The following is a 23480-nucleotide window of genomic DNA, read 5'->3' as shown; positions in this document are numbered from 1 at the left end:
CGGATGTCTATCAAATGCGTCTGTGCATAGCTCATCATCGTCTTGCTTTCCCCCTGTTCTGTGATTGGTTCCCTATCTCAGGCGAAAATTTGCTCCATGGTCTCCAGGCTGCCTTAGCAGCGTGAATCAAATCGCGCGCAAGGCAGCATGGGAACACCCAGGCTACAGTGAATTTGTAGGCCTACAGGAATGGTTCTTGATGGACAAAAGCGAATTTCTCTGACATTTAGCTGTGGCAATCTTTTGCTGGGAAAACACAACTTCTATTGCAACAAGTGGGGCCATGAAGACCGTAGGCCTATAGACCCACGACTCTGTGAGAACATGACAACTCTTCATAAGTAGGCCTATCTGTTTCCATGTCACTTAATAACTTTAATTACGAATACTAATGTGCTGCATGCATGGTTGATTTAACTTAAAAAAAAAAAAGCTATTCTTAATTCTTCTGTAGACCTATGTTAATTGTCTGTGAGGCAGGCCTATAACAGGCCTACTGGTCCATCATTAATTTGAAAGGCAAAGATGGGCTAACGTTATGTGAAGCAAGCATTATGGTCATAGAAGTTGAACAGGCTAAAAAAAAAAAAAAACATCTATCATCGTGGATGGATTTTATTGAAGAGCAATAGCTACACCTACTGGATAGATAATGTGCAACAAGTCCTCAAGACCCACACTGCTCCCTCGTGAACGTTACTATGACAACTCAACGCTTCCAACCCTCGTGTTTGTTATGTTTGGTTTGCACTGCAGCTAAGGTTAACTACTTAGCTTGCTAGCAAGCCAATATTCCTCTACGAAAATGGAGCCACTGCCTGCGTGCTACTATGGGAAGATTGACAAGAAAAACCCCGTAATATCAGCCTTTGACGGAGAAATAAAAGAGTTTAAGTCATGCATTAAACGTATAAGGGACTCTACAAAGTTTGACCAGAACACCTATGTGAGAGGGTGAGTGTCTAAGTTAACTAACGTTATATGGATGGAGGGTTGGCTAGCTTTTTAGTGAACAGAATGATACAATACTGGCCTACGATGTATTTTGATGATTTAGTCATCTTAGTTATGGAGTTGACAAGCACCACAACATCATAAATGGCTTAAATACATATTCTTGGTGTCGTTAATCTACCTGCATATGTTTACACTGACAGGGCGAAGCTGCTTTTTGATATATGGAACAAGTATAAACCTCGACTCCCAACGTATTATTATGACCAACACGTTCTGCAAATTGCCGATTTTCTATTCTCGAACAAGGTATTTTCTACAAGCTAACTTCAAAGTGTCAACAACCATATGTTGAGTTTCTCACTAAATGATTAACGAGATAATAATCCGCTGTTCAGCTTTACCACCTTGCACAGTGGCAGGGCTACGGACGCTACCTGTGTGAGCACGGTGACATGACCATAGACGGTATCAAAGATGTTGACCACTTCAAGTGCACCTTATTCCCTGAAGGCTTCAATACCAACCAAGCTAAGCTTACTGTAAGGCCTACCGCTTTAGAACTATTTATAATAAGTTCTACAGACTCCCTCTCTCTCTCTCTCTCTCTCTCACACACACACACACACACGCACACACACACACACACACAGGGTGTAGTGGTAAAATAAAGGTGTGTAAACTATGAATTCTGTGATTACGGTAAGGTGGACTGCGCCATGCAGAATCGGATTTTTAAAAAAGGCATTCAGAACATGTTTGATGATGGGGGAGGGTTTTGTCCAATGTTTGTAACAATACCAATCATATTAAATGGTTCCTAGAGTGCTGATGAGTTGCGAATGTGGATAAAACAGTGTGATTTTAAACGTTAAAGTTGCAATTGGTGAATAAACTCTTTTGAAAGGTGGATAAACTCTATTAAAAGTCGGATAAACTCTATTTCTGACATTTCAAAGGTGGGTAAACTGTGTTTACTTGCGTTTAGCCTCCACTACATCCCTGCACACACACATAGACACACACACATATACACACCATGCTACACATCATGCTAAAGAGAACTGGAGTGTTGCCGTACCACCAGCTGACCATGTTGTTGCTCCGCCATCTGTCTGCCTCAGTTCCAAGCACTACAGGGCCAGTGTCTGTGCACGTTCTACCTGGAGAGAGCCCGAGGCAGAGAACCAAGTCTGGACTCCGTCCAGAAGCTACTCAGCCTGCTGGGATTCCTGCGCATAATGATGCAAGCTGTGCTGCCCCAGGAGAACCTCTGCTGGCTTATTTACAATGGTGTTGTATAATTTGGATCTTATTTATTCATTTACTTATTTATTTACATATGTGCCCATGATAGAAATTATAATGTAGTGTGTAAATATAATTTAAAGTGTAAAACATGATGTGTATTGTGTAAAACATGTGTAAGTGCAAAAACACTTTATATATACCCGTTTCATTTTCTTGTCATTCAAATCAGCAGTAAAATGAACAATGAAAATAGACTACACTTGGGGAATAGGAATTGGCTGTCTTTTCCTCTGAGTGGTAGGCCAATCGACAGGTCTTCATTTCAATCAGACTAAAGTGCCCTCTGATAAGGATCCCAACTATATCAATTTGTTATGTGACATGCGTTCTTGTAAGGTTGAAATGAGAATAGTCAGCCTCATTAACCCTGTGCTGACACTTCAATGCATCATAAGGTTGGGACACACCATGAAATAAGAAAACACAACAGTGTGTACTTAGTCTGGCAGCCTGTTTTGAACATGTCAATCATCATAATGTGTTCTTTCTGATTGCCTTCAGGATCCCTATATTTATATGACATATGCAGATACCTTATGTCAGTGAGCCGATCTTCACAGGTAATTTGTGTGTGTTTGTGCATGTGTGTGTCCTGATTTTGTGTGTCCTTCACAGGTAATTTGTGTGTGTTTGTGTGTGCATGTGTGTGTGTGTGTGTGTGTGTGTGTGTGTGTCCTGATTGATGTGTTCTATGCTCTATTGATGTATTTGTATGCGTGTGCCTGTAACACATTTCCTTCTCTGCCTCTCTGTCTTTTTTCTGTCCCACTCTCTTTTTCTCTCTCTGATCTCTTTGTCCCCCCCCCCCCCCACACACACACACACACACACACACACACACACACACCCTTCCAGGCTTTGGAGTTCCTGCTGTGGGCGTGTGTGTGTCTGGAGACCTCCATTCCACTGCTGTCCCCCCGCTTCCTGGCCTGGAGGACCACGCTCTACTGTGCTGTGTGCCAGTGCTACTACGAGGGCCAGGCAGGCGTCCACGCAGAGGTTGGTCACTGACTGATTCACACACCACCCCACTAATGAAAGGAGACTTCTCATTTACATTCAAATGGGCACAGAATCGGATAAGACGTCTCATTTTTTTTCATTATTACAGTGTTTGGTTGGAAGGGAAATGTTGACTCCATTTTCATTCATTTCAAACATTGATTAAGTAAAAAATTAAAATGGGCTTTTCTGCATGTGTGGGAGCTATTAAAAGTAACTCAGGGAAATTACTTCCTAATTGGTGTTTGATTGGAAATAGCAGAGGACATTTCTTCTATGAATAGTTAAATAATCTCACATAAAAAGGAATTTTGGTTTAATGTGGCCTTTGGGCTGCAGGGATGTCTATAATGTATATTTTGATTCTTTGATATTTTTTATTCTTTGTGTGTGTGTCTGTGTATGTGTGTGTGTATATGTGAGTGTGTGTATGTGTGTTTATGTGTGTGTGTGTGTGTGTGTGTGTGTGTGTGTGTGCATATGTGAGTGTGTGTGTGTGCGTGTGTGCATATGTGAGTGTGTGTCTTTTTGAGTGTGTGTGTGTTTGTGTGTATGCGTGTGCGTATGAAGTGAACAGTGTAGCTTCATGTTGTCCTCCTGTCCTGTAGGTTTTTGCAAGACGTGCTCTGGGCAAGGTCAGTGAGCTGGCTAATCTGGAGCATCCTGATCATTCCCCTCTCAGCAAAGAGGACCAGAAGGCCTTTAAAGAGGCCACTATTAAGGTACTGCTGGAGTGAGAGAAGAAGTGAGTGGATAAATAGGATGAATGAATGAAAAGGCAAGTGAATGATAATGAGTAAATAAATGAACGGACAGACAGATGAATGAATAAATGAATGAATGGACAGATGAATGATTGAATGATGAATGAATGGATGGATGATGAATGAATGAATGAATGAATGAATGAATGAATGAATGAATGATGGACGGACAGATGAATGAATACATGAACCCATGGATGGAATGAATGAATGAATGAATTAATTAATTAGTAAGTAAATAATGAGTAATGGAGTGAGTATGAGTGAATAAGTAAGCGAGACTGTGAGAGAATTGCTTATAGAGATTAAAATAAAACAGCGGTAGGCTGCTATTTATGAGCACTTTTTAAAATCCTCTCCTCGTTATTGTTTCCTTGCTGTTGCTGTGTTGCAGCTGGCCGTCATGGTGTTTAAAAGGAGTGTATACGAACCTCGGAGGAAACCCAAAAACTCGTTCAGACCCAAAACCAAGAACTGCCTCAAAGATGCTTCAAGTGTACGTATGCTCTGCTCACAACACACATGCACACACATGTATGTGCCGCTGGGGTGGTGGTAGCGCAGTGGCTAAGGAGCTGGGCTAGCATGCAGTAGCCTGAAAAGTTGTGGGTTCACTTCCCGGCTTCCACCGTTGAGCAAGACACTTAACCCCAAGTTGTTCCAGGGACAATGTAATATAATTGTAATATAATTGACATACGTAAATCACTTTGGATTAATAGTGTCTGCTAAATGAATAAAAGTAAATGTATTCTGTATCCATGCACACATGTATGTAGTATTAACCGAATAGCGATTTCTTTTTACTTTACCTGTGCCCCTAAGACTAGCGTTATAATTAGTGGTTTCCGATAAAACTGCTTGAACTACAACTCCCAGAGAACTCGGTACACATGTTATTAACCCCTAGGTTCATTTAGCGCCAGAATTGTTCTTTGTCCCTAAAGGTCTCCTTTGTATTGTAGCTTGAATGCTATTCCTAATTTTTGTAAGTCAGTTTAGATAAAAAGCGTCTAAGATGATGCTAGTGTACTGTAGCATCCGATGACAGTTTTGCACACAATTTGGTACACAGCATTATTTCTATTATTTCTTTTGCCACAGTACCATAGTGCATTTTTATACACTTTTTGTAAGCTTTTGATATACAGAACCAGTATACAGTTCATACAGTTTTCATACAGAAATGTAACGATGCATGATTTTACCATCATTAGCCATTGCTGGAGGCATAACCGTGGTGTTTTCTCTTTATCTCATCCACCATCTCTCTCTCCATATCTCTTCTGTCTTGCCATATATTTTCTCTCTCTCTCTCCTGATCGTTCTTTCTCTCTCTCTCTTGCACTCTCTTCTCTCTCCCCATCTCTTCTCGCTCACTCTCTCTATCTCTCTATCTCTACATCTCTTCTCTCTTCCCATCTCTCTCTCCCCCATCTCCTCTCTCTCTCTCCCATCCCCTCTCCAGATGCCTTGGCCCCGTAACCACACAGAGCGAATCCTATCGGAGCTGTTTGAGGGCAATGCGGCCCAGTTCCTGGCTGTGCTGGAGGCTCTGTGGGACAGCACTCGGCGCCCCCTACAGACTGGAGGTCCAGATGAGTCCGAAATCATGGACGTGGCGCTGGAGCTCATGTCTGCTGGCGTCAGCCTCCTCTCAGGTACGCCCTCCTCAACCCCGCGGTTCTTGCACACTGCCCCAACAAACTAGCCTGTGGTGTGTTGAAATTCTTGTTCCTGTTGTACACACTGTATGTGTAGGCAGGGTTCTAAATTAACTTTTTTGATCACCAGCCAATGTGGCTGGTAACTTTCTAAAGTTACTAGCCAATCAGAATTTCTATTAGCCAATTTTTTTCCGGTGAAAATAAGAAAATGATGAGTTTATGAGATGAGTGTTACTGAATGCATTTGGTCATTGTATTAACATTGTTGGCATGAATACATACCACAAAATATACACAGAAAGTGCACTTCACTTCATTTCATGTTTGGGATTTCTATCTATCTATGTCTCTGTCGATATCCTCATCCCCTGCTTCATTCCTATTCTCACCCCCATCAGTCTGTACCAACCACTGCCACATTTAGTTTAACATTAAAACTTAATAAAAAGGAGATATCAATTATCATCAACAATGACAAGCCAGCTAGAACCTGCCACTCGTTTTCTCTCCCTCTCCTGCACACTCAGACGCGTTCTCAATTAAATGGAGTAGCATAGGGCCTATGTTCAAGTTGGATCTTTATAGAGAGGACCCGAAAAGTATTATCTTTATGTAACATGCTGTTGGTGCATGTTGACATTGTATACTTTCTCTAACAAGAGTGAAAAACAGTTTGCAGTACAGCTACTATTTATTGGCTAAATGTTGGTCCCTCCTCTGTCTCTTGGTGCCCTACGCACAGTGCGTGATGCGTGTGGTGGTGGTGATAACTGATCAGGCTACCTTTTTAAAACTGAAAATTTTCGCCTACAAGCTCCTCACGTTCCATCTTCAGCTAACTCCATAGACAATAAAATAAACGATCTTGCTGCTTCAGGTTTTGCGGCCTCCGTTACATGACATCAGCCCCCCACAAAGGAAATAGCTAAACACAATGCGTTAATATTTCGTAATGCATTATGCATTTGTGTTATGTACATGTGTTAGGTACTTTTTACTTTACTTTACTGGCTAACTCCCTCCTCTTTCAGTCTATGCTCCCTGCTCTGGCTCCGTTCGTTCTTCTAATTCCTTGTGTTTTCTGGTAGACGCTCCGTTCGTTTCCATGGTGTCTCGCGCTGGTTTCGCTGCAAACTGCGTGCAGCCGACGTAGCATTACGGCACAGTGGTCATGGGAATTGTAGGAAGTACTGCCGGGGGATATATGGCCGAAAACAGAGCCTTATGTATCATGCATGTAATGCCTCATGCATCACCGGCCAAACTGGCTAGTACGTTTTTATTAACACCCGCCAAAATGAATTTTAACCCGCATTTGGCGGGTTGGCGGGTGTTAATTTAGAACCCTGTGTGTAGGAGTTGTGTGTCATACGTGTGTGTGTGTGTGTGTGTGTGTGTGTGTGTGTGTGTTTCTTCACAGGTGTGGGAGGTTCCACAGAACTGCAGAGGAATCACTGTCTTCCTGTTTGTCTGAACGGTGTCTCTACCGACTGCAGTCTTCTAGATGTGGCCATAGCTGGTAGGGAGCATATCCATGATATTAACAGATTCCCTCTTCACATGCCATTTTATTTCTGGGTTCTCACTCACTTACTCAGTTACGACTGAATTTGATTTGGTTAACCAGGAGGAACCATGATTTCAATGGATGCTGCTGTGAAGTTTGTGAAGTTGCTCTTTCGCTATGAGCAGTGGGACATGTTCAAGCACCTCGCCAGCAACCTCCAGACTGTATTGGCAGTAAGTTATTCATGGAGAAAAGTTCAAATGTGGGTCACTGAGATAGACTAAGCCTCTTGTCTGCAGTCTAGTGCCCAGTGGCAGCACATTGGGCTCCCAATGCAGGGTATTCCGAGGGACCTATTTTGGACCTTTTCATGTCACTAGAAAAAAAAAGTTTTTTTTAACCTGTCATAAAACGAAGAAGAAAATGACAATGGACACACTTATCAGAAAGTATTGATAATCCAGTCCGCCCATCTGTCTGCATGAGAGTGTCTGCTCACAAAACGTAAAAAGTACGGGCCAGATTTACTTCAGATTTTCATACAAGGTAAAGGGGTCATCATGTCATCTACACGATTATGCGCTATAAAAATAAAAGTGACTTGACTTGACTTGATTATTTGCATCAGGGTCAAGAGGTGCTGTTCCTTTACTGACCAATGAGGGCTTAGAGTCTGACGTTACCAGGCTGCTCTTGTTAATAACATTCTGTGATTTGGGGTGGGGGTGCAACCCTTTAAATCTATATGCATGTCCATTTATCAGAACTGTACACACACACACACACATGCACACACATGTGTGGGTCCAAAGGTCTGGTAACCCTGTCCAATTACATGCAAAAAAGCTCCAAAAAAATGTAAAATATGTTAATATGCCATGTCTTGTGTTGTGCATCATCAGAGCCAGGAGGGGCCAGAGATGCGAAGGGCTGAAGAGGAGCTGAATCTCCTGACCGCTGTGGATCATATGTTGGCCGCTCAGAGGAACAAGTACCTGCCTAAAGAAAGCGGGTTGGACGACACACCAGGTGACAATGCACACTCACACTCATTTGCCCTCCTTTGAAAGGTTGTATCAGCAATGGCGGGGTAACGTCACTTCTGTTGACGTTCAAACAAAACAGAGAGCTAGCTCGCTACTCCCTCCATCTCCCTCCCGTGCAATTGAAACTCTCCTAAATGCGCATCTCATCGGTTATTGGTTGGAACACTTTTATTTTGCCTTTGAGTGGTTGGCAACACTTGTTGGTAGCAATTGTTCTTGTGTCCAGATCTCAGAGCCTAGGCTACCTACAGAGACGCGTTTTTTGATGGCCTGCTTATGGGGCGGGCAGCTAGTGGATTATTAGAAAAGATTAGGTGAATGTGATCATTTATATTTGGGCCTTCTTTGGGCCTGCAATCGCTGATACAACCTTGATGAGCTAAGTGCAAAATATAAAGTCTAGCTAAAGCTCATTAAATAACTAACAAAAATCTGTGTGTGTGTGTGTGTGTGTGTGTTTGTGTGCATGCGCGTGCGACTGTGCGTGTGTGTGTGTGTTTGTTACTCCTTTAGAGAAAGACAGACTGCTCGGAGCAATGGGGATGTCCCAGGAGCTCATGGACCTGTTTGAGGCCCTGCACGCCTCTGTGTGTGAATCCACAAAGGTCTGTGAGCTTCCTACATGACTTTCCCTTGTCCTCCTGAATTACAGTTCTCTCTGTTACTCTACGTACACACCACCGCCGACTTGAGCTGCAAAAGAAGCTCTGGCCGCCCTGTCAAGGACACTTCTCAAAAAGTACGGGGAAGCTTTTGGCGCTTTGGCCACTCTGACATGGCATCATTCTATGTTGCTGGTCGTTTGCCATTGAACCGCGTCATAGCTCATTACATAAAGTTGACCAACTTTCCGCTTGACGCTCTGGTCGCTCAACACGCTCAAAATGCGATGAAAACGGATTTGCCGCCTCTTGCAGCTGAGAGAAGCTGGCTTCCATTGAAAATGAATGACTTCCTGTAACTTTGAAGCTCAAGTCGGTGAAGGTGTGTACGTAGAGTTATATAGCTGAGCTTCTGCCTGGATCTGTGCTAGCTAACTATGGTGCCAGCACACTCAGCAGGGGAGTTTTGAATAGTCATCTTTGGGGCAGTCATGGCCTACTGAGCAAGGCACCTAACCCCTCACCGCTCCCCGAGCGCCGCTGTAGCAGGCAGCTCACTGCTCCGGGTTAGTGTGTGCTTCACCTCACTGTGCTCTGTGTGTTCACTAATTCATGGATGGGATAAATGCAGAGACCAAATTCCTTGTATACACAAGCTGATTTATAATTTTATAATTTATAACAATTTAAATTTCTAAAATTCCATGTTGAATTCAACAAACCCAGATATTCTATGAGAAGGGTATGTATCCTCTTACTCTGGGGTAGACAGCAAATAAGCTTGTTTCCCAAAAAGTTGGCATGTCCCTTTAAAGGTGCGATTTGTAGGATTGTTACCGAACGTTCTGTAGGCCAAAATCAAAACACTGGTGAACGTTCTCAAGACTACCAGACGCGAGCCTCTTCTGGGTTGCCAGATGTAATGAAGACTTAGCTAACGTTAGTTGACCTGCAGCTGCTTTAAAGGGACACCAGGCAAGCCTGATACTTTTTCTCTACGAAACTCCCCCTCGCTCGGTCTGAAGCTTTTTTCCTTTTCTTTGCATCTTCCGTCAAGGGTTTTCGCTGCTTCTTCGCCGGCTCTGCCATTATACACACGTTTGCAACAATCTCTAGCGTTTCGTTAGCCTGCCTCTGTGCTGTAAACTGATCCTGCTTCGGTCGGCGGGTAGGATACACCGAACTTGCAAGTGGGATATTCTTTGCTAATTTGGCAACCCAAATAGGAGGACGCGCTAGCCCTTTATTAATACGCTATTCTAGAATTAATCGTTCAATACATAAACGGAAATTCCAAGAGATTCCGCCCCGTAACTCTTTTTTTTTCATGGGTTTTACGGGTTAGAGTAACGTTGTCAAATAAGCCATTACTTCAATTCATCCTGTTTCCTTACTCTCTGACAACATATGGTGATCATTTTTGGAATGGTTACAGTTTATTTTCCATTATATCCTACATACTGGACCTTTAATAGTTAATAGTTGATGAAACCCCCAGTCCCTGACTGTATGAATGTGCAGGGTGTTATACCTGATGGTGACCTGGTGATGGACCTGATTCTCCTGCTGTGGAACAAATGCAAGCTGGCCTTCCAGAGAGCTCAGGTTCGACACTGGGACCCGTCATGCTACCTGGGCAAGATGGACAGCCAGGAGAAGGTGATTGTGATTGTCATGATGGTGTGTGTGTGTGTGTGTGTGTCTCATATAGTGCCATAGCCTTGTAGTACCAGACCACTGATCATTGTTAGGGAAACCTGGCAAAAGGCTTATTGCAATACATAACAACTGGCCGGGCTCTCAGGCAGTTTCCTTCTCTATATGTGTCACTTACTGTATGTGTGTGTGTGTAGTGGGTGAAGGCTCTGTTCCTGCTGAATGACGTAGCGGAGGCGTTTAATCTGGCATTGACGGACACGGTGGTGGTGGCGGAGATGACCCTGCGTCTGGCCCTGGTGCTGGAGAGCAGCGCTGAGAACGCTCTCAACACCGGCAGAACCGCAGGTCTGGGGCACTCACTCAGCTGTCTCTCTCTCTGTCTCTCTCTCTCTCTCTGTCTCTCTGTTTCTGTCTCTCTCTTTCTCTCTATCTCTCTTTCTTTCTCTTCCTCTCCCTCCATCTCTCCTTCTCTTTTTTCTTTTCTTTTTCCTCTGTCATTCTCTCTCTCTCTTTATTCCCCTTCCCTCTCTCTCTCTCTCTCTCTCTCTCTCTCTCTCTGGGCTTACAGTTGTTAAACTTATGTTAATTACCATCAGTGTAAATTTCACCGGACTTTACCGGATGTTGCTGAATGTATGAATGGATGAATATTGTTGTATGGATGCATAGATTAATGTTGCTGAATGAATGAATGAATGAATGAATGGATGGATGAATGTTACTGTATGGATAAATGGATGCATGTGTAAATGCTCTCTGTCTGTGTAGTCACCCCCGAGGACACCATTGTGGAATCTACACCTGTGGAAAAACCCAGCACCTTTTTCTCACCTGTTAAGGTATGCCCATCATCAGGTGTAAGCCACATTCACCTGTTAAGGTATGCCCTTCATAAGCTGGAAGCCACATTCAACTGTTAAGGTATGCTCATCATCAGGTGTAAGCCACACTACGCTACTGACAATTCACCTGTTAAGGTATGCTCATCATCAGGTGTAAGCCACATCACTAGACATTCACCTGTTAAGGTATGCTCATCATCAGGTGTAAGCCACATCACTAGACATTCACCTGTTAAGGTATGCTCATCATCAGGTGTAAGCCACAGTTCATTCATTCCCTTACTCTCCACCTCATGCTGGCGTGTGGTGAGCGTTCTGGCGCATAATGGCTGCCATTGATGGTGGTTAGTGAGGTTCCCCCTTCATTGCATAGCACTTCGGGTAACTTGATAAAGTGCTATATAAATGCAAGTTGTTGTTTTTCAAGTCCACACAGCTTGACAAGTGTGATCTGAGTTTAAACATAGGATCCTACGTACAGTGTTCCTGCCTATCTGCACGACTCGAGGCACGTCTGTTAAGGTCTTATTCTAACTTCATCTAAATTAGATGTTTTCTCAGTCGCTTTGATGCGTTGCTCGCATCATCATTAACGTTTGCATACAACAGTTAGTGCAGTTCTTAAAACAACTTCTGTGTGTAGTTTCCAGCTGAACAGCAGCTTCAGTTGTTGTATGATATCCTGGAGAGAGGCTTGGAGGCAGTCTGTGAAGGAAACACCAGGCAACTCCCCTGCAATGGCTCATCTGTCTGTGACATGGCCTTCATGCAGGTATAATATTCATAACCCTCTGCAGATCTGTGTGTGTGTGTGTGTGTGTGCGTGGTCTTTGGTCTAAAACACCAAAAACGCCAACGAAAATGTCTTTGTGAATGTGAACAGTTTTTTGAACGGACTGTATATTATATAACCATGAAGTGTTTCCTATGTCTCTGCGACTTTGTATAAGATGCAGTACTCACTCACTTTGACATAGATTAGCACTGACATAGGTACGGTAGAAAGATAGATAGATAGACAGATAGAACTCTTGTTTTTTCCCCCTCCATCTTATCCTCCATCTTGTGTCTGCTGGTGTCGCTAGCGGTTTGGCGGCTCTGCCAGGAGCTCTCCAGCGGGGGACGAGGCTGAGGAGACGAAGAGCCCCGTGTTTACCCTTGCGTCCGACCTGCACGTGGAGCTGCTGGCCTTTCTGCACCGCGCCGCCCTCAAGCTCACCCTCCACAACAACATGCCAGGTAAGGAGGTGGACATCAAATGGTAAATGGACCGCATTTATATACTGTAATTTCCTTCATATTAGCTGCATTGTGTATAAGCTGCAGGACAGTGTTTCATGCACGTTAAAAGAAACAAAACCATATTAATACCATATTAACTGCCCCCGTGTATTATACTTATACTTAATGCCATACTTCTTCTGAGGATTATTTTAGATAAGCCTGGCTCTCAGAGGAGAAACGTGAACCTGTGAATAAAACTAAATTTTCCTCTCTCAAGCTTGGGGGGGGGGGGGAAACCTCTTTAATGTCTGGCCCCGTTTCCGAAGCGACCCAGAGCACCCCTCAGGGGATATTCTGGGATGGGCTAGGTGTATGAAATAGGGCAGAGACTACCCGGCTGACTTGATTTCCCGACTAAAGAATTCCCACTCTACTCGTCCACTTCACTTTAATTGGAGAGAGAAGTGGAGTGGAGAAAGGGAAAAGTCACTTGATGTCAGACAGTGTTAATTGGAAGAGTGCTCTCTCAGTGTGCAGGGTCAAGATGGAGCTCCTCGTAAGGCTACAGAAGCTGACATCTACTCAAGTACTGTATGTCATATACAGTATATTTATATATTTTACGTATGTATTTATAGCATTTTTATCTTTCCTACCATTATTTTACTCCCACGAAGTGGCTCATTTAGTTGTTCATAGTGGTTCATAGAGATGAATGCTGAGCGAATGGAGGTAGTTGCCATAGATTGAGCTCGTTCGCAGGCCCAGTCTCCTTCCCAATGTGTTGTTGTTACTATTTTTTATTTGAATATTACCGGTATGTTATTCTTTGCCTCATGTAGAGACTGTTATTGTGGAGAAGATTGGTAAGAGCAAGGTGTCCAGAGCACTGTACCTGATGCAGAAGGCCTTGCTGCAGCACAGGACCAACCAAAGATGCACAAAGAAACTTCTGGAGGTAAGCCTTACACAGCACTGTTCAAAAGATTCACTAGAGCTTTTAATGGTAACACCCATGTTCACAACATCACCATGACCAAGACAACATCTTACTTACTTACATCAGCTTACTTCACAATAAGAGTTTCACCTCACTGTTTCCAACGCAACATGTAACACGAACATAGAGTGCTCCAGCAAATATATACAACACAAAACAATACATATATACTGTAAAAGTGTATGTCACATTCACAGAGTCATAATCCAGTAAAACATATATCAGCATATACATGTATAACATATACAGTATAGATAAACATACATAGACCATGGGTCTTCATGTCATGTCAATCTTAATGTGCAGTAATGTATCTTAATGTGCAATCTTAAAGAACCACCGTGCAGGATGCCAAACTTTATCAGGTGCTTATCTCACAGTTGTTATTTTTTTACACTCAGTGTTTTATGACTTATGATTTATGACATTTTGTGTTGTATTTTATGTATGGTAACCTATGTATTTTGTTATGTATGTATATATAATTTTTATATTTTCCTTTTTAATATTTTTATTTGTCCCTCATGCTTTTATTCATTATTATCTGCTGTTCTCTGTTATGGGATCATGCAAAGCATTGGGTTGCCTTGTGTATGAAATGCGCTGTTCTAATAAATGTTCCTTGTCTTGCCTTGCCTTGCCTTTTCAGGAAGCCTTGTCCCTGGTGGAGAAGGCTGAGGTGGAGGAGAGGAGGCTCTATCTCACCTGTGCTGCAGGGAGGAAGAGGCAGGACTCAGAGGAAGGCTGCAGGGTCCCCCCGCCCCCCGTGCTTCTGTCCCGCACCAACCACACCATGATCTTTAAACTAGCACCCTTCAGCCTGGAGAAACAGGTGCCCTCTCATCGCACTCACTGTCATGTTCCTCATGTGGACAATAAACACAGTTTATTATTTTTAATACATTTTATTTTTACCACTAATGCTACTGGATGTACAGATTACTATGCTATGCCATACTATACTACATTACATAATGTATAGTGTAGCACATGCTGTATGTACAAATGTAGATTACAAAGCCTATTGTGTGAAAACTGTAGCTTTTACTGTAACTGCAAATATTATTCCACAAAATATTCTTCATGATGTATGAATTAATGTATGGCAACTGTCATTTGTCTATTGGGTTTCTCATTATTTCTGTAATGTTTTGTAAATGAAGAAGTGATTATTTTCTCTTTCCCTTTCATGAACCCATAAGTATAATTCATTTCTAATTCATCTAAATCATAATTGTGCATATAACATATAAAAGCATGCTACATTAACTGCTAGAGCACTGGACTTTGGCTCTAAATGATGTTCTAAAGCACTGGGGCTTTGGTTCTAAATGATGTTCTAGACTAGAGCACTGGGGCTTTGGTTCTAAATGATGTTCTACAGCACTGGGGCTTTGGTTCTATTACTAATTATGTTCTACTTCTGGGGCTTTGTCTCTTACTTACCGTCTGTGATTTCGCCTTGCTGCAGGTCTGCTGGTACCAGATTCTGGGCAGAGAGGCTGATGGCATCAACCTGAAAGTCAGATTGGGAGACTGCCACCTGCTGGGCACAGGTGTTATGGTGAGTCCAGTCACTCGGGAATGGTTGTCATTACTCTAGAGTTGCTGAAATAATTGTTTAAAAGTTTATATTGGTATCGATTGAGCCATTAGAACAATGGACAAATTGCACCACTACCTCAATGACAGAAAAACACCACAGTTAATGTCTTGAGATACTTGCAACAGAATCTTCTTATTAATGTCTGACCATCTGGCCATCTGGATGTTTTTTTATCATATGTTGTCTTAGATTCCTGCGAAGGGGGAGAGGCTGTTTCGCATTGAAGGGCTGCAGCATAATCAGAAGTACATCTTTGCAGTGGCTGCTTATGATGCTCAGGCGAAAATAGTGGGTCAGTCGATCGGCGAGTCCACCAAACCCATACTGGCCTCTGCTCCCATATCACTGCTGATGGTCTGGGCACACCTGGCACAGGTAGGCATATATGGAATAACACATTCAACACATTAATGTTAGTTAGACTGGGTGCTGAATCTTTCAGATAATGGATATACAGTTTTTGAATCAAGGACAGCCCTCATCAGTACTTTTTCAACTTTTTTAAACGCCCCACGGACATTTCAGGCTGTAAAGACCACAGACTGTTCTATATATACAGTCTATGGTAAAGACCTCCGCATGTAGGTGATGACAAGAGTACGCCTACGCTTTCTGTCACCTGCCCATGCACACACCAGCACTGACATTTGGAACTGACAAGCACTCAATAAACATGGAGTGATGTGTGAAAATGATAATCCCCCTGGAGACATTAAAGGACTGTAGTTTCGGGTATTTTGGCGACCTAGAGCTCCCCTTAGAGTTGCGTAATATTTACATTTATCATACCTTGCTGTTGTAATTACTTATCACGGCTTGAGCCCTTCCCCCTGGCACGGTACATGTGCATTTGCTTTGCAGCCGAAGGACTAGCAACAGGCAAAGACAATCTCAAAGAGCTATATCTACTGACCAGTTAATGTTTTTATGATTCTCGCGAGACATCTCCGAGTCACCGTCAGCCAATTGTAAGGCTGGTTTTCCGCCTGCGAGGCACTGCCTGCTGTGCTGGCTGCACGATTCTCCCCATAACAAATTTGTCTACCATCAAAATGACTTCAAAGTTATTACCTATATTAAGGTAAAGCACATCCATTCTGCTTTAAAGACTCTATCTATCCCAGGTAGCCTACCAGACAGGTCAGCAGGCGTTGGTCAAGAAAACCTGCAACCAGCTGTGGGGTCACTTCACCAGACCCCCGCCTGAGAACACATCCACCGATCCCCAGACACCCAGGCCAGAGGGGCTCGCCCAAACCAGGCAAGTAAATAACCAATATACTGTATGTATAAGCCATATAACCTTATACAGTATAGCCATATACATTACATCCATATAATCATATACATTACAGACATAAAAACACATACTGTACATTACATCATAGTATAACCATTTACATTTACATGTATTCATTTATCAGACACTGTTGTCCAAAGTTACTTACACATGTCAACTACATTGCAAGGGATTACATTGTCTCCGGAGCAACTTGGGGTTAAGTGCCTTGCTCAAGGGTACTACACTACCATCACCCCCATGTACATTACAGACATATAACCATATACATTACAGACATATAAACCATATATGCCCGCCATATATATTTCATTTACAGTTATTCATCTGGCAGATGGTTGTACTTGTATCCAAAGTGACTGAGAACACATGTTGGTAAATGATGACTTGACCAAAAACAGTCCGCTTATGGAAGTCATAATAATTAATACCAGTCACATGACTTCACAATCCTTTTACATGTCACATATTATTAGTACCAGTGCCATTGCCAGTTTACTTAACAATTGAATGGGTTTTAATAACATTACAGTATTATATATCAGTATTTAAACCACAATGTCTAAGTTCTGTATTGAGCTCTAAGAGCATTTGGTAGCTTTTTCCACAATGGAGTTAATCCCTCTGAGGCATGTCTGAGTTATTGCCCGTGATCAGCGAAAGGGCACACGGGCGCAGAAAGGGCATCTCTGCTAAGAAGGGTAAAGGGCTAAATTCCTCCGAGGCTGCCCCTTTGTATCAGTATGGGTAGGATATGCCTTTGAGCTAGATGGACCTCTAGCCGAACTGTGACATTAACTTAAATGGCAACACTGATAATAATAATTTTAACTTTCACCTTTGAATTGAAACTCTATAATGTGAATGTAAGCTTGTCTTCACACAGTGTGTGTGTATGTGTTTGTGTAGGCCTATTATAGGCCATTATATATATTTTTTTTAGCAAGTAAAAGTCATAGAATTCTACATTTGACTTAAGAGTGGGAACCATATCTGAGTCCACTGGTCCTGAGTGTAACGACTTGAACATTCCTGGAATTCGGCCTCCTCAGGTTGTGCGTGGAGCTCCTGCATCTCACCTCTCCTCTCCTGCACCAGTTCGTCTTCTCCTCCATCTTAATGCAGACGGAGATCCACATCCAGGAGGGGGCGCTCTTCTGTGACTCCCTCTGTGACCAGGGTCCCCCCATCTGGGGTCAGGTAAGCAGCCAGCCATACGCTTCAATCATTCACCACTATCTATCAACACCACTATCTCGACATGGCCATTTTTCAGGTTTGTGGATCTGTCTACATGTGTGTCTGCTCACATGGCTTAAAAAGTACTGGTCTGATATTCAAATTCAAAAGTGAGGCAGAGGGTTCGTTGTGTGTGAACATACACATTCAGCTCAGAATGCAGATGCTGGAATCTGCTTTCACTTTGGCAGGGTTCTGCAGTGCTACATATGTAGCACATGCTACAAAAATATCAGTCTGCTATGGATGATTTACCAGCTTAGCACTGGGGCAATTCCACAGAAAATTGACTTTTTGTCACATCCATAACGCCAGTGAAATGCCTTGGCATTTGTATGATGTGATGGCAAGTGACACAACTGGCATTTTCAAGCATTGCTACTTACCCATATCCTCTTCATCACATTTTAAGATCAATAATGGTTGCCAGTAAAGAAAAAATGTATCAGGATATTTTTATGTCAGGCAGGTAGTAGACTCTAGCATGACATACTGGAATGAAGTCATGTTTTTGGCCTCATCAGTGTAAAAAAACCTACTGTATGATCCCTTATCCCATGTGTTTTAATTGACCAACTTTGATGGACTCCCTCTTATGAGGTCATCATTGTGTCTGGAATGTTCATAAATTCAGTTATAAAAATAACTGTAAATATTTTTCTATTGTATTTAAAGTTGATTTTTCAAGAAAAATCACTACTCACTACTATCTTGCTTCATGTCCCTTCATTTGTCAAAAATGTTTTTTAACCTGACATACGCACTTTAACCACCTGGGCAGCCGTGGCCTACTGGTTAGCGCTTCGAACTTGGAACCGCAGGGTTGCCGGTTCGAACCCCGACCAGTAGGCCACAGCTGATGTGCCCTTGAGCAAGGCACCTAATCCCTCACTGCTCCCCAAGCGCCGCTGTTGCAGGCAGCACACTGGGCCGGGATTAGTGTGTGCTTCACCTCACTGTGTGTTCACTGTGTGCTGAGTGTGTTTCACTAATTCACGGATTGGGATTTGGGCAGAGACCAAATTTCCCTCACGGGATCAAAAGAGTATATATATACTTATCTTCTTTTTTATCCAGAACACACATAACTACAAAAGAACAGCAGCATTTATTGAGATTCATATTCATGAACATGCTTGTTGTGACTGAAATTCCTACTAACGCTTGAAATGTTGCACTTGCAGTAACGCTTGAAATGTCCATGCTTCAATGCTTGTAGCATTAGCGCTTGAAATGTGCATGTTTAATTCATAATAACAACGTCACTGTATACAATGAAGCCATCAATCAGAAAACACTACAAGGGTGTGAAACAGTAATGCTGAACTTGCAAACTGTTAAAGTATAATTAGAATGTTATTTGTAGGTAGGTGCTGAGCTGATGTCAGATTTTACATTTTTTAAATCATGAAATATTGACATTCTGGAAGCATGTTGCAAACTCAGCAAGAACACAGACAACTCAAACACAACATTGTCAAAAACTGCACTACAAGTCCCAGACTATAGCTCCCCCTAGAGATCACTGCTGTGGTGTTTTGAAAATGGCGCCTCTGTAAAACTTCAGTTCCTCTATGCTCTCCCGGATGTCATCAAGCGCCCTGATCAAGAGAATAAACACATTAAACATCAACACATACTTAAACATGCACAAAACAAAAAAGCCAACTATATTCACTAAATTACTACAACTACAACTATGTGAATGAAGGTGGTCCCTCATTCATTGGCATTAACGTAAAGAATTCAGGCCAAGTCAGATCCTAGTGGGTTCTTATAGTTTGAATAGTCAAATCCTAGTGGGTACAAATTGTCAAATCCTAGAAGGTTGAAATACTGAATTAGATACTGAATCACAATCTAATGTTTTTGAATAGAACAAGGCCATATGAATGTCTCCCAGATGTGATGTGTGATGCAGAAGTATTCAGTTACCTGTGAGATCCCTTTTTTGAAGGTGCTTTCTTATACTCCTCTGGGTACCACCGTCTGGGGAAATAAGACAAGGCAGAATATTTATACACTTTATCAAGGTTTAGAAGGTTAACCAGGAGACAAGAGTCATAAACAAAGCCACAAGACTTCGGCCTGCATCTCATTCCTTTATTAAAAAGAGTTTTTTTAGTAAATTAAACAAGATTGCAGTGACAGACAAAGACTTTTCCAGACCTGCACAACTCTTTGACTGTGCTGACATCGATGATGCGGTAATGGAGCTGGCTCATAAACTGGGGCATGTATTTATCCAGAAACCTTTTGTCAGCATGGACGGAATTCCCTGAAATGACAACAGCAAGCACAGGAACCCACTCATTATTCTTGGAATATTAAGACAGCTATGTATTCGATGGTCTGGCAGCAATGCATTATATGGTCGGTCTTCGACAATAAATCAGAAGTGACAACTTTACATATGAGCTTCTTTTAATAATAAGTCACATTTATATAGCACTCTTCTCAACACTTAAGGTTGCTTTACAGACATCAAAACAAGACAAAAACAAGAGGGGGAAAAAAACTTTTCACAAATACAGATATTATGTGGACAGAGGCAAAAGGAGACAAACAAAACAAACGGTTTGACCACTGTAGACATCATAAAACCCAAACGGTTTGACCACTGTAGACATCATAAAACCCAAACTGGCCAGGTAGTTGCCTTACCTGCTAGCGGACACTGACGAGGAGGGGTGTACTTTTTGATAAAGGACAGGAACTCATTCTCTGCATCTTGAAGAGAAATCTTGCTGTTCCGAACTGCTTGCGTCAGGCCTGACTGCATGGAACAATCCATCAGTTAGTCAAATTGGCGACACAAAACTGACACAAATATTATTTACAAAACTTATTTACAATGATTTGTATATTCATATGATGACAGACAGAGGAGTATAGTTAGTAGTGTTGTTCAACTCTACCAATGACTGGGCAGATGGCATCAGTGATCAATTATATGGACGTGAATTTCATTTGGTATTGTGTCTACTGCATTTACAACCGTTCTGTACAAGAAAGATGTGTTCGCTGTACTTCTGAAAGGCATTGTTAAGAGTTTCATGTACTAATTTCAGTTCAATTTCACTGGTTACGCCCATTGGATGTCTGAAGTGAATGAAAGGTCCCCAGACGCATAGTCAATCTCAATTGAGATTTGAGAAGTGGTCTGATGCTAGCCAGACTACCATAATAGTGTAAGGTGTGAGGTACAGGCAGTCAACAGACTTGGGGAGTATTCCAAGTACGTGGTTCAGTGACAAACCTGGGTAAGTTAATTCAGAGTAAGTGGTAAGGTAAACCTCCTACAACAAGAGCTCTATAGCAGTGGTTTTCAAAGTGGGGGCCGCGAGGGGGTGCCAGGGGGGCCTCAGCAAGTTGGAAGGAAAAATAAAAGCAACAAATAAATACATTTGAAAAATGTAAAATATACCTATGAGGGTTGTTATACAATGCCATTATAATAATTTGTTAGATATCTGAACATTATATTTTCCATGATAATGACTGGGAATAATAGTAGCGTGATAGCTCTCATATAGCAAAAAGCCCCAAATGCAATTTTTACACACTGTATGCTCCATCGCGAAGTGCTTGTGGCTAAAACAATTATTAGGATTAGCTTAATGTATTTTTACATTTGCCGTAGTATTCTCGATGGGTTTAATAACACATCAAGGGGGTCCTTGGCCAGAACCTAGTGGTATTTGGGGGGCCTTGTCAAGGAAAAGTTTGGGAACCCCTGCTCTATAGCATTGTTTTGTTAGGAGAATGAAGCCATACAGCTCTTCTATTAGGAGGTTTACAACCTACTCTGAGTTAACTTACTAATAAACTTACTTACTAAACCACTTGCTTGGAATACCCCCCAAGAGACTCTACTTACGTTGCCATGATGTGTTTTGCACCATTCCGACATCCCATCCAAGAGTTCATCTGGCTGGTTTATGATCAGATTTGGTCCCTGTGAGTCATAGTGAACACCAATGCTAGTTCCTGCAGTTTTGTCTGATAAATCATCATCTAATCATGCCATGTAAGTGTTAGGGAAAACGATCTGCCAGAATACTAAGTTCAACACCACACCTCAATGTATTGCTAATTCACAACGGTGTTATATTAATTGACCAGTCTGAATGTAGTTAGCCTAGATGTGGTGAGTTACAGTTCAGATAATATTAACTAATCAGCAAGTAAAACAAAGGACTGCATTACCTCAGCCAGGATGTTCAGTTCTGAGTCTGTGATGATGCAGGCCATCTCAATAATCTCGTCTTTGTCTATGTCCAGTCCTGTCATCTGTAAGTTAACGAACAAGGGCATGGTACTGTAATGTGGAACTTCAATGACAGATCACCAGTCATAATTTCAACCACAGAAAGTGTGCAGTGAGGTGCAAAATTGTCCCGTGCCAATTGTGTGGTTTAGGCCCGCCTATATCTGGATAAAAAGCATCCCATTATATCTCAACATTTTCAACTACCAAAATCCTATCCTTATCCTATTATACAATGTTAGTACATTCACCCTTCTTCTAGTGCTACAAAGCGTAAACCTGCTGACTCTGAACTTAATGTTGATGATGATACAAAACGAGGTTGTAAGGTATACAAATTAGGCTCAGGTAGAAATCATAACGGCAAATTAATATGTGCACATCTTACGTTACCCTAAGTAACCCAGGTTTTACGTCATCCTACATCTAACGTTATGCGAGACTGTGAAACCAAAAGTAACCAGTAAATTATGTCATCTGGCAAACCTAACCTTGTTTACAGCACCGAGCTTGAACGTAATGGTAGATAATGTTTTAAGCCTAGAGAGCATACTGATTGGATAGCTAACGTTACCTAGCTAATAATACCATACCATAACAAACCTCTAAATCGACCCAAACTATCCTCTGTGTCGAATCTCCCGAGGCAGAGTTGGAAAAGTTGCATGAATCCATGTTTCCTGTAGTGTTCAACGAATGTTTTGACAAAAGTCTGCGGCTAAATGCAGAGCTAGCTAATCGATATTGGTCCGTGTGAAAGTTTACAGAAGCAATGCATATACTACTCCGTGGTTTTGCCACCCGGCTAAAAACTGCTAGTCCAGTCGAACATGCGGATATTCCACGGAACATCTGCCTCAGAATCATGTTCGATGCGTAGTGTCGCAACCAGGTCGCAACTTTACAATGTCATCAAAATTGACCAATCAACTGAGAGCTAAAGCAAGCGCTCTGCTATTATTGGCTGAGCGACACTGACAGGGAAAAATAAAACAAAATCTTGGGGATACTTGGGGACAAATGCAAATACTTTGTGTTTTTGTTTTTTCTTTTTTTTATAATACTGTACTAATATTTAAATTAGTGCTGTAGTCTGTAATATTAAAAGGTCAAAAAATAGGCTATTGTTACGTGTTATCTTACTCCTGAAATTGCTGGAATGTTGAAATGTCGAAACTCACTCTCTCTGTCTTTTACCCCCTTTAGAAAGCTAGGTTGGCAGAATGTGAGAGGATGCTGGTTGCTCTAGACCTGGCCCTGTGGCTGAACGACAGTTGTGCTGCCCTGCAGGCTGTGGTGGGATGCTATGGGCTCCTGGCTCCCATCATCTACCACCAGATACCATCAGAGGATGTGCTGCAGGTACCCCCCTTCCATCACTCATGCTCTTTACTTGACTTTTGTAAACTAAAAGCACTCAAATGAAGAACATGTTTCTAATTATTATTATTAACAGAAGGTGGTCTTTAAGGAACACAACACAATTA

At 42.1% G+C, this 23480-nt stretch overlaps 2 protein-coding genes across 5 annotated transcripts in view; one reads left to right on the top strand and one right to left on the bottom strand.

Moving 5' to 3' along the window:
- Nucleotides 1–717: 717 nt before the first annotated feature.
- Nucleotides 718–23480, top strand: part of cfap54 (cilia and flagella associated protein 54) — a 57874-nt gene continuing 35111 nt past the window's right edge. For all 3 annotated transcript variants that reach the window (XM_042078171.1, XM_042078170.1, XM_042078169.1), the window contains exons 1-25: nucleotides 718–954; nucleotides 1158–1263; nucleotides 1353–1496; nucleotides 2079–2247; nucleotides 2767–2825; nucleotides 3121–3264; nucleotides 3876–3989; nucleotides 4426–4527; nucleotides 5500–5692; nucleotides 7119–7217; nucleotides 7326–7438; nucleotides 8108–8234; nucleotides 8765–8856; nucleotides 10375–10512; nucleotides 10707–10857; nucleotides 11281–11351; nucleotides 11998–12126; nucleotides 12440–12593; nucleotides 13421–13536; nucleotides 14228–14410; nucleotides 15050–15142; nucleotides 15374–15559; nucleotides 16309–16445; nucleotides 17537–17684; nucleotides 23200–23355. In XM_042078171.1, the coding sequence (XP_041934105.1) occupies nucleotides 806–954; nucleotides 1158–1263; nucleotides 1353–1496; nucleotides 2079–2247; nucleotides 2767–2825; nucleotides 3121–3264; nucleotides 3876–3989; nucleotides 4426–4527; nucleotides 5500–5692; nucleotides 7119–7217; nucleotides 7326–7438; nucleotides 8108–8234; nucleotides 8765–8856; nucleotides 10375–10512; nucleotides 10707–10857; nucleotides 11281–11351; nucleotides 11998–12126; nucleotides 12440–12593; nucleotides 13421–13536; nucleotides 14228–14410; nucleotides 15050–15142; nucleotides 15374–15559; nucleotides 16309–16445; nucleotides 17537–17684; nucleotides 23200–23355 (3273 nt within the window). In that variant the 5' untranslated portion in view covers nucleotides 718–805. The remainder of the gene's footprint in view (nucleotides 955–1157; nucleotides 1264–1352; nucleotides 1497–2078; nucleotides 2248–2766; nucleotides 2826–3120; nucleotides 3265–3875; nucleotides 3990–4425; nucleotides 4528–5499; nucleotides 5693–7118; nucleotides 7218–7325; nucleotides 7439–8107; nucleotides 8235–8764; nucleotides 8857–10374; nucleotides 10513–10706; nucleotides 10858–11280; nucleotides 11352–11997; nucleotides 12127–12439; nucleotides 12594–13420; nucleotides 13537–14227; nucleotides 14411–15049; nucleotides 15143–15373; nucleotides 15560–16308; nucleotides 16446–17536; nucleotides 17685–23199; nucleotides 23356–23480) is intronic.
- On the bottom strand, nucleotides 18813–22889 carry smfn (small fragment nuclease). Of its 2 annotated transcripts, none has more exons than XM_042078174.1 (7): nucleotides 22587–22889; nucleotides 21933–22016; nucleotides 21604–21681; nucleotides 20388–20499; nucleotides 19893–20001; nucleotides 19659–19712; nucleotides 18813–19324 (listed from the first exon to the last, which is right to left on the bottom strand). In XM_042078174.1, exons 1-7 carry the CDS (start codon nucleotides 22587–22589, stop codon nucleotides 19246–19248), a joined length of 519 nt encoding a protein of 172 aa, XP_041934108.1. In that variant the 5' UTR covers nucleotides 22590–22889; the 3' UTR covers nucleotides 18813–19245. The 2 variants fall into 2 exon arrangements, with proteins under 2 accessions (XP_041934108.1, XP_041934107.1); XM_042078173.1 differs by having other exon boundaries at nucleotides 22597–22888.

This window comes from Alosa sapidissima, chromosome 22 (genome assembly GCF_018492685.1).
Source record: "Alosa sapidissima isolate fAloSap1 chromosome 22, fAloSap1.pri, whole genome shotgun sequence".
NCBI lineage: Eukaryota > Metazoa > Chordata > Actinopteri > Clupeiformes > Clupeidae > Alosa > Alosa sapidissima.
This window is presented reverse-complemented; position numbering and strand designations above follow the sequence as displayed.

Coding starts and splice junctions, on each gene's coding strand:
- smfn (XM_042078173.1), bottom strand. CDS start 22,860: ATGATTCTGAGGCAGATGTTCCGTGGAATATCCGCATGTTCGACTGGA. Junction 20,002..20,387: donor TCGTCAGTGTCCGCTAGCAG/GTAAGGCAACTA, acceptor TTGTCATTTCAG/GGAATTCCGTCCATGCTGAC. Junction 19,325..19,658: donor TCAAAAAAGGGATCTCACAG/GTAACTGAATAC, acceptor TCTCTTGATCAG/GGCGCTTGATGACATCCGGG.